This window comes from Lontra canadensis, unplaced genomic scaffold, assembly GCF_010015895.1.
Source record: "Lontra canadensis isolate GAN:19392208 unplaced genomic scaffold, GSC_riverotter_1.0 scaffold161, whole genome shotgun sequence".
Taxonomy (NCBI): Eukaryota; Metazoa; Chordata; class Mammalia; order Carnivora; family Mustelidae; genus Lontra; species Lontra canadensis.
This window is the reverse complement of record NW_022631155.1, coordinates 1,624,775-1,635,256: the sequence shown is the minus strand read 5'-3', so window position 1 is coordinate 1,635,256 and position 10,482 is coordinate 1,624,775. Positions and strand designations below refer to the sequence as shown.

The following is a 10,482-nucleotide window of genomic DNA, read 5'->3' as shown; positions in this document are numbered from 1 at the left end:
GGAACCTGGCTGGAACTGGATCTCGAAGGGTGTTTGTGTGGTTTTATCTGAAGTTTATAGAGTCAGGGAAGGATTTTAAATGGAGCAGTGACAAGATGGAAATGCACATTTATAAAGGATTCCTCGGGTTGCTGGCCTGACGAGCAGATGATATGAGACGGGATCGTGGCTCAGTAGTCGTAGGTGGGCAGAACCGTCCACATTTGGAAGCTATTTAGGGGATCTGATTGATGGGATCTGATTGATGGGATCTGAGGACAGCAGGGATGTGGAAGATGAAGGAGAGAGGGGAGCCAGGCAGGATGCTGGCAGGATGGAGGTGCCACTCTCTGGGGATACATATGGGGGGAGAGGCCAAGGTTGGGGAGTGTGGTTTGGGAGCCAGTGGGGCAAGGTTCTGGAGGGTCACTCATCTGATGACTTCAGCAATTGGCCACAGGCCCTCCGACCCTCGGCTGCGCTTCTCTGCATAGCTGTAGGCAGGCAGAAGGATCCTGGATGGTCACTGACACAGGAAATGCCCTCCGTGGATTCACCCTCTCTTTATTGTTTGCCCACTGATAACAGCTGGGCAGTGAAGCCGCTGACAGACACTGGGAGGCAGGCGACATTGGTTTTGGTCCCAGTTTTACCTCTGATGGCCTGGTGTCCGCCTGGCAAAAACATTTGCTTTTTCTGGGCTTCAAGTTTTCCAAAATATGTCCAAATATCTCACGGGAGCTTTGTGGGGCACAGGTTAGATGATAGATATGCAAGCACCATGTAAACTGTTCAAGAGCACGAAGTAGCATTATTATCATCCGGTTCTCTGATCTGACTTGGGCCGTTTGTAGTTTCTGTCTACAGTCCTTTATCCTTATCATTGTATCTGATTGTACCCTTTCTCTGACAACCAGTGAGTCGTGCAGGCCAGGTACAAACATAACCCAAAGTAAGAGGAAAACCGAGATGATCATCTAGATAAATCATGTGGTGGGGGGGAGGCTTTTACTTGAAATATCTCAAGGCTCATCTGAGAGTTGCACCATATTTAGAAAGCTGTCCAGAAGAATCTGGAAAGATTGCCAAACGAAGGAGAGCGGTTCACAAAGACAAGCATACCTTTTCCACTTCACTGCAGGGGAAGACTGTAGAATCAAAGCGCTTTCATCCACTTTTTCTGCCGTTGTTCACTGGGGAACAGGGAAAGGGGGACCGCCACCCCGGGGGAGCTTATGCTCCTGAGGCCCAAGTATGATTAGATACTCGTGCAACTCCCTGACTGTACAGAAGGGGAAACTGAGGACCAGTAGGGCTCCAGGGATTTGTCCAAGGGTGTTCCAAGGTCCCTTGAGTTGTGAAAGCAGAGAACACAGATCCCCCCCCACCCCACACTCCTAGGCTGCTAGTCCCCTTTTGGTACGTCTGTTGGTTTGGATTTGGAAAGGCAAAGCTCTTTGGCTGATACTTCATGAAGCCATATTACACATCCATTCTACAGTGAGCGAAACCCTCACAGCAAACCCTGTGTCTGGCCTCACGCTGGGCCCCATGGACGTGGAAGCATCTCAAGATGAATGGGGCTCAGTCCTTGCTCCAGAGGAAGCACCCAGTCGATCACGACAATTTCAGTTCTAGGGCCTAAGCGCCCCCTCAGCGCTCCTAATCCAGGACCAGGTACATGACACCAGGACCCCACCAGGTGTTTCTGTGATGCAGGTTTATTGAGGGAGGGCCAGTGGGGATGTGGGTGCATGCACTCAGACGCATGGGTCCGACTGGCCTTGACTCAACAGCTCAGGTCACAGACAGCCCAGAGAGAGTTGGTTTGCTGGGGAAGATGGTGGGATTGTTCTCAAACTGCGGCTCTTCTGCGCTGTCTCAAGAACTAAGAGTGAAGTGAAAGGTAACCATTACGACAGCAAACCCTTCTCAGGCACTCATTTTGGGTCAGGCATTGCTCTAAGTGCTTCACGTGATGTGGGCACTGTTACTAGTCTCATTTTGCAAATGGGACAACCAATGTACAGAGAGCTGAGGTAGTTTGCCCAAGTCACACAGGGGCAAGTAGCAGAGCACGGACTCCAAGCCTGGCAGAGTGGCTCTGGCTCTCCCCCCAGTGCCCAGCTGAAAAGTGTTATGTGGACTATGGGGCTCCCTTTATAAGCCAAAGTCCCACTTCGTCCTGAAAATCAACCTAGCCTCCCACCAGTTCCCCAGAGCTGCCTGTGGCACCAGGCCCCAAAGGGGAGTGCCCTTGGCCTTCTCTAGAAGTGACGCAGATACAGAGGGACTCCCCTGCTTGGCTGGATTAAGCCCTCTGTGCAGTTGGCATTTGTTCTCGAGTTTTCTCATCATTCGCCCACAACCAGAGAGGAGGTGTGCCCCCTGCACTGGGCATCCAATAACACAGGCCTTCGGTTTCTCAGGAATTCATTCCTCCATCTAGCATTTCAGAGTGTTTCCTGGGCCCCAGGCCCTGGGCTAGCTGGGCAGAAACCCAGCTGAGACAGACATTTAACAAGCGATCACCCAAACAGTGGCCAAGTGATGGCTGGGAGAAGGGCCACAAAGGAGACCAGAGGGAGAAAGGAAAGTGTGGCTGGGGGACCTCAGGAGCCTCCGAGGTGGAGGGTGGTGGTGCGGGAAACCTGGCTGAGATATCCCGGGTGGGTAGGACTCCCTTGGGCCCCAGAAGTGGGACGGGGTCCAGGAAGCAGAACAGCAGGCGTGCATACATGTGCACTCCTGGCCCAGGGAGGAAACGGGCACTAAGGGTGAAGGGCAGGCAAGGGAGAAGAGGCTGCAGAAGCGTGTGTGTGTGTGTGAGTGTGTGTGAGTGTGTGTGTGTGTCTGTGTGCAGGGGCAGGGGAGGGAGTTCTGTCCTCACTGTAGTTGGAAGAGAGGCCACTGGCGGCCGACAAGGTCGGATGATTTACAGTATGAAGAAGGATCACACTTGCTATTGGCCAGACTTGGGATGGGAGGTGGGTGGGGCACAGACCCAGCTGCATTTCCCCACCCTCACTGCCAAGATCCCAAATCCAGGCCCCCAGCGGCTCTCTCCCTCTGGCCCCCTCAGGCCCGTCCTCCTCAGCGACAGGGGCTGCTTTCTCAGGCGGAGCTTTGACTGGGTTGCTGTGTGCTCAAACTCCTGCAGTGGCTCCCCATGGCCCAGTGCCTGTGAGAACCTACAGATGACAATGTCTGCCGGGACAGCCTCTTACCGCGGCTCTCCCTGACCACTCTAGCCTTCGGGTTCTCCCACCAGTTCACCACACACTTCCACATCTCTGTCCACGGGTTCTGCTTTCCCCACAGCCTGGGGTAATTTGCTCCTTCTCTGCCCATGGAAACCTCACTAACCCTTGGTGCCCAGCTCAAAGTGACCTCCTTACTCAGAAAGCCTTGCCGGGGCACCTGGGCAACTGACTCTTGATTTCAACTCAGGTCGTTATCTCAGGATTGTGGGAATCCATGCTCTGCAGGGAGTCGGCTTCAGGATTCCCTCTCCCTCTCCCTCTGTCCCTCCCCTGCACTAGCAGCGCGCTGTCTCTCAAATTAAATAAATAAATCTTTAAAAAAAAACCTTGCCAGACTTGCCTCCACCCACTATCAGAATAAAGCCTTCCTCTTTGCCTTTATTTCATCCTACACTCCATTCAGAGCTGTTGGTGTGTCTACTCTCCAGACTGCAAGTTGTCTGAGGACAGGGACTTCGCCTTGAGAATGTAAGGAGGTCCTTTTGCCCTGGGGCTTACCTAGCGCACCAAGGTCAATGCATTCATTGGTTAACAAATTTGAATGGCGTGGCTGCTCTGTAACCCATAGTGGGGAAACTGCACAGGATAGAACACAGGTCCCTGCCCTCATGTGGCCACTCTCTGGTGGGGAACCCATCAATTAGCAAGATAAATGTTATAGGTTTCGATTTTCAATCAAGTAGTCAGGGAAGGTGGCATTAGAGCAAAGACCTAAAAGGTGATGGCGAGAGGTTTATGGGAGAAGAGTGTCCCAGGCAGAGGGAAGAGCAAGTAGCAAGGTCCTGAGTGAAGTGGGGGCAGCGTGAGGAGAGAGTTGAGAGATGGGAGTCAGAGGTGTATGTGGTGGGCTTGTGTAAGCCCCTGATGGACACTGGGAAGAGTGAGGAGAGGAGGTGAAGCTGTGAGGTCCCGAGCAGAGGAGGGGCAAGGCCTGACGTGGCAGGACCCCTCCAGCTGCTACAGTGAGAAAAGACTGAAATTGAAAGTGTGGGGCCAAGTGTGGTCAGTCAATACAAGCGCCATCCTCGCCAGAATCAGGTTCTTTCATCATCCGGTGGGTCTGTTTCTAAAATTCTCTCACCTTGGTACTGCTGCACACAGAGGACCACCTTTCAGGTTTGTTTTGTTTTGTTTGGCCGAGGAGTAGGTAGTGAGTGAAGACAGGAAAAGTCATTCCCTTTGTGAAGCCTCGCCGGCAATCCCAAGAACGGTGATGCCCTAAGGGACCCCGGGGACCAGCTCACGATAGGAAACTGAGGCCCAGGAAGAGGGACTCGGGAGCATTTAAAAAATAGCTGCCCCGGTTCCCCCTCTCCCCACCGCAGGAATCCCTTCGGATCAGGTGCAGAGAAACAGCTCGTACCTTTCCTGCAAGAGAGGGTGCTGGCCCATTAGCTACTCAGTGAGTCAGAGCCGGCCCCTGCACCACTCGAGGGCCGAAGGGCCCTTCTGCAAGCGCGGCGCGCCGGGGGCGGGGGCGGGGAGGCGGGAGCAGCCGCGGGCGCCCTGCGGACAGCTACCCCGCGGCGCGGCCGAGTCCGGGGCGGCCACCCCGGAGCCCCCGGCCCTCGCCCCAGCCCCCCGGGGCCCCGAGCGCGCTGGAGGGCAGGAGCCCTCCGCCGCACGTCCGTCTGCCCCGCGGGCTGAGCCCGCTCGGCTGCTGGTGGCAAGGGCTGCGTTCCCACGACGCGCGGCCGGGCAGGGAGCGGTGGGCCACCGTGCGGATGCTGCCCCACTCCCCGCCTCCAGGGTCGCGGTCCCCGCGCTCGCTCCAGCCGCCGAGGCCAGAGCGACCCGGGCTCCGCGCTCTGCGGGGAAGGCGAGCCCCGGGCACACGCCGGCGCTGCGGCCCCGGAGGCCCGGGTGGCCCGACCTGCGTGTGGCCTCGCGACGGGAAAGCGCGCTCAGGCCGGCCCCACGCGCCCGGTTCCCCGCGAGTCTCTCGCGCGGCCTTTCCGAGCCCGGAGTCCCCAGTTCGCCAGTGGCCGGCACACCCCACTGTGGAGCTGAGCTATTAAGGGGGGCCCAGGCGTGACCCTAAGGGCCAGGCGCCAGGCCCTGGCTCAGCCACTGACTCCTGGGCCCACCCCGCCGCCTCAGTTGGAGCCCGGATTAGCGGTCCCTGAAGGTCCTTTCCAGCTGTGCACCTTTACAAACCTGTAAGAACCACAGACCCGACCCACCTCCGAGAACATTTTCCGCCCTATGTGGAAAAAGTCCCGTTGGAATGCAATTTCCACCGAAAAGCAGAGGCGGAGGGCAGCGGGGAGGCTCCAGGCCCTGAACCAGGTCAGGTGGGGGTGAGCAGGGTAGGGCAAGGGCCCCAGGCCGGGCCTAAAGACTCCCTGCTTGTGGAGATCTGAATTACAAAAGGCTCTTAGATCCCTGCTGAAAGGGTAAGCCTCACTGTAGGATCTTCGCGGCAGTTCCCTTAACAGAGTTTAAAGAATTCAAAAACTCGGCCCCACCCCAGATCCACTCTGGCAGCATTTCCAAGGGTTCTTAAAAGGAGGCGGCCCTGTTTGGGCCTCAGGGATCTCACCTTGAAGCCCCAGGCATCCCCACGAACTCCTGGGGGCCGGGTGGTGGGAGAGCGGAGGGGTAAAGAAGGTAGGAGAATAGGGTTTCACGTTTGTTGTTGAGTGATGAGGACTGCCTATAATCTTTTGGGGGTCTTGAACTGACAGGAACCGAAAACCTATTTGAACAGTGTTTGCCAAACTTCCCTATTTCCTATTTACTTTCAATGTTTTCCTAACCTCTCCAGGCAGTCAAGCCGCTTAAGGGATTCTGGTTTGAGGTTCCCCTCTGTGGGCGGGCTTGGCCTGGTACTGGGCCTCAGAGGTGATTGATGTGGTTAAAGTACTTTCCAGTGAGGGCCAGGGCAGAGGCCCAGAGTGCTGTCCATCACCTTGACCAGTTGGAGCTATCCCCAAGCCATGGGGCCCTGGGCTTTGCCGCAGTGGAGGCAGGCTGCCTTGGGGCCTCTGAGTTTAGGCCATGCCTAGGCACCCCTGACTTTCTGTCATTTTTTTCACCTTCCAGACCGGACTTTAGCTCTCCCTGGGTGGCCTTTTACTGGTGACAAGCAGACCACATTCAGAGGCATCTGACCAGCATCGCCTCCCTCACAAGCAGATTGCGCAGTGGCTGGGGTGGATAGGTGGGTCAAACTACCTTTGTTAGAGGACACTGAGGCTGGGAGAGGTGAGGTGACACAGCTGAGGGCACCCAAAGTCAGTGACAGAGCCCAAAGCCACAACCTCGCCGCTGCCTCCTAGCCCTACGGTCTTGTCACCTCACCCCCTTTCTGAACATGAAACTGAGTTATGAGTTTCTACTGAAGTAGGAGCCTGCTAGGCCACAGCCCGTGTTCAGGCTCGCTGCCACAGACAGACAGTACTGTGAGGAGCCTCCCAACCAAGGCTTGTGAGGGACAGATGGAGAAACTGGGGAGATTGGACTTGAAGAGGACACGGAGAGTTGGGGTGATATGGGCATTTGTTGGGGTGGGGGAAGGAACAGGGAACCATGGCAACCGTCTTCAGATCTCTGCCTCGCTCAGCCATGTCATAATCGTGTTCTGTGAGGTTCTGATAGCAGAGACCATAGGTTTCGGCTTCAGGACAAGCGCTTCAGCCTGATGGAAGGAGAGGCGTTCGCAGGAGCTGAGATGGAAAGCCTTCCTCTGAAGAATCCGCGCAAACCTTTCATCCTACGAAGTACGTCCGCAGCGATAGGAGGTCAACGGGCGGGGCTGTGGCGGGGGTGGGGGTGGATGGGCTGGGGGCATGGGGGTGAGGGTGGGCAAGGATGGGTCTTGAGGGAGGGCGGAGTCTGGACATCACTTACTATACAGTCTCTTCTAGATGGGGGATGATCTTCCTTCCCTGGTTTGGCCTTCAAGCTGCTATCTTTGGGAATGCCCTCGATGTGCCCGGGTGTGAGCGTGTATACATGCGCTGCTTGTGAATTGCCTGTGCTTGTAAATGTGTCCCTCACCATTCACTCAGGGTCCCCCCAAGTAGTGACTTCTGGGCTCTGAAGGTTGACAGTCTGGTCCACCCCCTTGGTGCCTGCCAACTGCTAAGTGCAGCTTCCCAGTGTGGCCAGGATGCCAGGCAGTAGATGGACCAGAAGGAGACCCCTGTCCCACCCGAGACCGCAACTCACATCTTGGGCCTAGAAAGGCCTGACAACATTGAGAGGATAGGGTACTCTGGCAGAGGGGAGATACAGGTCAGATCACATGTGGAGATCCTGTTCCCCTCTGGGAAGGGCAGAGACAGGGGAGAAGGGAACAGCCTGGGCAGGTCAGACCCTAAGAACCTCATTGTGGAGGAAGCTGGAGCTGTTTGCCTGGAGAAGAGACCTGGCCTGCCATGAATTCCTGAAGGGTAAGGAACTGTACTGTGTGCAGAGTGTGAACCCCAACGCTCAGAGATTACCTGGGATGGAAGAGACCACCCAAAAGGGAGGTCATAAGCTCCCTATAAGTGGAGGTATGTGAGCAGAAGGTAGGCAACCACTCAGCTAGCTCCAACAGGGCAGAGTATTGGACCAGGTGGCCTTAAGATGTTTGCATTCCCAAAAGTTTTAAAATTGGGGACATGGGGAAGTGACCCCATACTTGTCAGCTCTTGGCAAAAGCAGAACTACCTTGGCCTTCAGTCTCAGTTGGATCCCTGATGAGGGAAGCCTAGCAGTGCAAGCTGGAGGGGTTCAGGCCTTCCCAGGAGGCTCAGAGGAGTTGGCAAGAGCTGGGTGGGGTAGGGAGGAAGATGCCTTGTGAGGTGGGTTCTGTTGCACTCTTCAAACTTAGTTTGAAGTTTTTGGAAACTTCTGGAAGTTTTCTGGAAACAGCATTTGCAAAACTCATCTGGTGGGTCTCTTTTCTAAATATGGGAATTATAAGTAGCTGGATATCTTGGTCCTTAAAGTGCTTTAGAAAGGGAACTTCGTATAGAAAAAGTCATGATGCTTCTTCCATTATTTTCTCCAAATTTCAGTCTCTAAAATGTGCCCCCTTTTGTCATCCTTCCTTTTTCTTCCATTCTTTCCAGGAAGCTTGTGGTACCTCAAAGAGGAAAGGGCCCTCATATTTCCCAACAAGGCTGATACTAGCATTTGGAGTGGGAAATTACTTCCTTGTGTGTGACTGCCGTATGCAATGCAGAACATTTAGCATCCCCTTTCTTTATAAAATTCCAGCAAGGACTCCCAGACATGGGGCACTTCCAAACATCCCTTAGAGGAGACACTACCTCCCTCCACGTTTTGAAAACCACTGCCTTGAACCCCTGCCCCCCAGAAGTGACTTGCTCAAGGCCATATCACCAGCCAGTGGCAAAGCCAAGGCCAAGTCAAAACCCATTCATTAATAACAAGAACTTTTACTCTTCACCAGGGTGTGTGTCAGGAGAACAGAGTGCATGCGGACCTGAACTGAGGCAGTTAAGAGGGGGGACTTCCTGCCCACAAAACTACAATGTCTCACAATTTTTCTGCTTTTTGCCAAACTCCATTTTCCTTCTGTAACCCGCCTACCTTGCCGTTTCAGCAGATGCAAGCGCAAATTGAATTTCTGGCAATTAGTGCACAGAGTCTAGTGGAGCGCGATTCGCAGGAGCAGAGCCAGGTCCCCTTCGGGCGGGGCACCAGGGCTCTAGCGCCTAAACCCCGAGGTCTCGGCGAGCGAACCGCGGTCTTTCACCCGCAATGAGGAGCTAGCGAGCTGCGGCCGGGCCCCTGCCGCGGGGCTGCGCCGGAACTGGGTAGAGGTGGAGGACCTTGGACCCTCGGTGGTCGGTCCCTGGAGGTTTTTCCGGTTTGATGGGGTGCCTGGAGACCAGGGAGCAAGGGCCGTGGCCGGCGTCAGGGGCACCCAGGCGGTGCCGCGGCGGCAGCAGAGAGGTCAGCGCAGCTGGGCTCGACCTCGTCTTCCACGCCAGAGGCCGCGGCCGCCGGGAATGGCGGGGCCACCTCTCCAAAGTCCTTTGAGATCCTAGCTCGGTTCGGGGAGGGGGTGGGGGTGTGTGGGAAAGCGAGAATATTATTATCCCTCTGTTTTGCCTCGGCAGCCAGCGCCGGCGGGTTGTTCTGTTTGAATGAATGATCCCAGCGGCCGCGCCCAATAGGCGCCCGCGCCTGTTTAATATGCATGAGACCCGCGGCCAATGGCCGGGCGAGGAGGCTGTTTTAAACGGCGGAGCCCGCTGGCCAATCAGGCGGCTCTCGTGGAGGCAGCTAGCGCGAGGTTGGGGAGCGCTGAGCCGCGCGTCGTGCCCTGCGCTGCCCAGACTAGCGAACAATACAGGTACGTTTCGCACCGCCCGCTCCCGCCGCCGCCGTCGTCGCCGCCACCGCCGCCGCCGCCGCAGCGCCCGCACAACTTTCCGGCCCGCGCCGCCGCGAGCGCGCCCCGCTGCCGCCTCCCCCTGCCTGTCGTCCCTGCGCCCTTCCTGCCCCTTCTCCTTCCCTCTTGCTAGGTGGCCGGGAAGGAAGAAGCAATTCAGGTGTTGCAACTTTTCAATGCTTCATCCTCAGCTCCCCGCAGTCGGGGCTGAGCCCCCTTCGGGGAGCCGCCCTCGGCCGCCGCCCTGCCCCCGCCCCCCTAGGGCAGCGGCCGAGGGGCTGAGGCCCCCAGAGGCCAGATGTTGGGGTAGCTGCGGCGGCGGCGGCGGTGGCTGTGGCGGCGGCGGCGGCGGCGGCGGCGGCGCGAGCCCAGGGGCGGCTGCGGGCTGCGGGCTCCGGCGGCGCGCGTCCCGGCGTGGGGCGGCGGCGGCACTGGGAAGGGGGCCGGGTGCTTCCCGGCCCGGGACGGACTCTGCGAGGGGCGGGCGGCCGGTGCCCGCTGGGGGCTGCGGCGCGGGCAAACTTCGCTCCCGGGCTCGACCCGGCGCCGCGCGGGCCCGCGGGCTGCACTGCTGCTTCTGCATTAACATGGCCGTCGCGGGAGCGCCCGGCGGCCCGCGGGGGGGCAGTGGGTGCGCGGGCCGGCCGCCCCCCGCTCGTCTCCTGCCCACCAGCCGCCGCCGCTGCCGCCGCGACCGCTGCTACCATAGCTCGTGCGGTGCCGGGCTCCCGGCGAGGGCAGGACGGGCGGGCGGGGCGCCCGGGCGGGCTCCGGCCTCGGCCCCGGCGCCCGCGGCCCGGGACTGGCGGCGTGGAGGGCCGGGGGCGCCGCCGCGGGCCCCGGCGCGGCCGAGCGTCATGGCTGCACGGGCGCCTTTGTTATCCC

At 57.8% G+C, this 10,482-nt stretch overlaps 1 protein-coding gene across 3 annotated transcripts in view; it reads left to right on the top strand.

Moving 5' to 3' along the window:
- Window positions 1-6,846: 6,846 nt before the first annotated feature.
- HMGB3 (high mobility group box 3) overlaps window positions 6,847-10,482 on the top strand; it is a 7,508-nt gene continuing 3,872 nt past the window's right edge. Inside the window, exon 1 of one of the 3 annotated variants that reach the window (XM_032845277.1) lies at window positions 6,847-6,964. In XM_032845277.1, coding sequence (XP_032701168.1) covers window positions 6,886-6,964 — 79 coding nt within the window. In that variant the 5' untranslated portion in view covers window positions 6,847-6,885. Of the gene's footprint in view, window positions 6,965-9,472; window positions 9,559-9,649; window positions 9,758-10,482 lie in introns of those variants that run through there. The other 2 variants (XM_032845278.1, XM_032845279.1) reach the window with 2 other exon arrangements.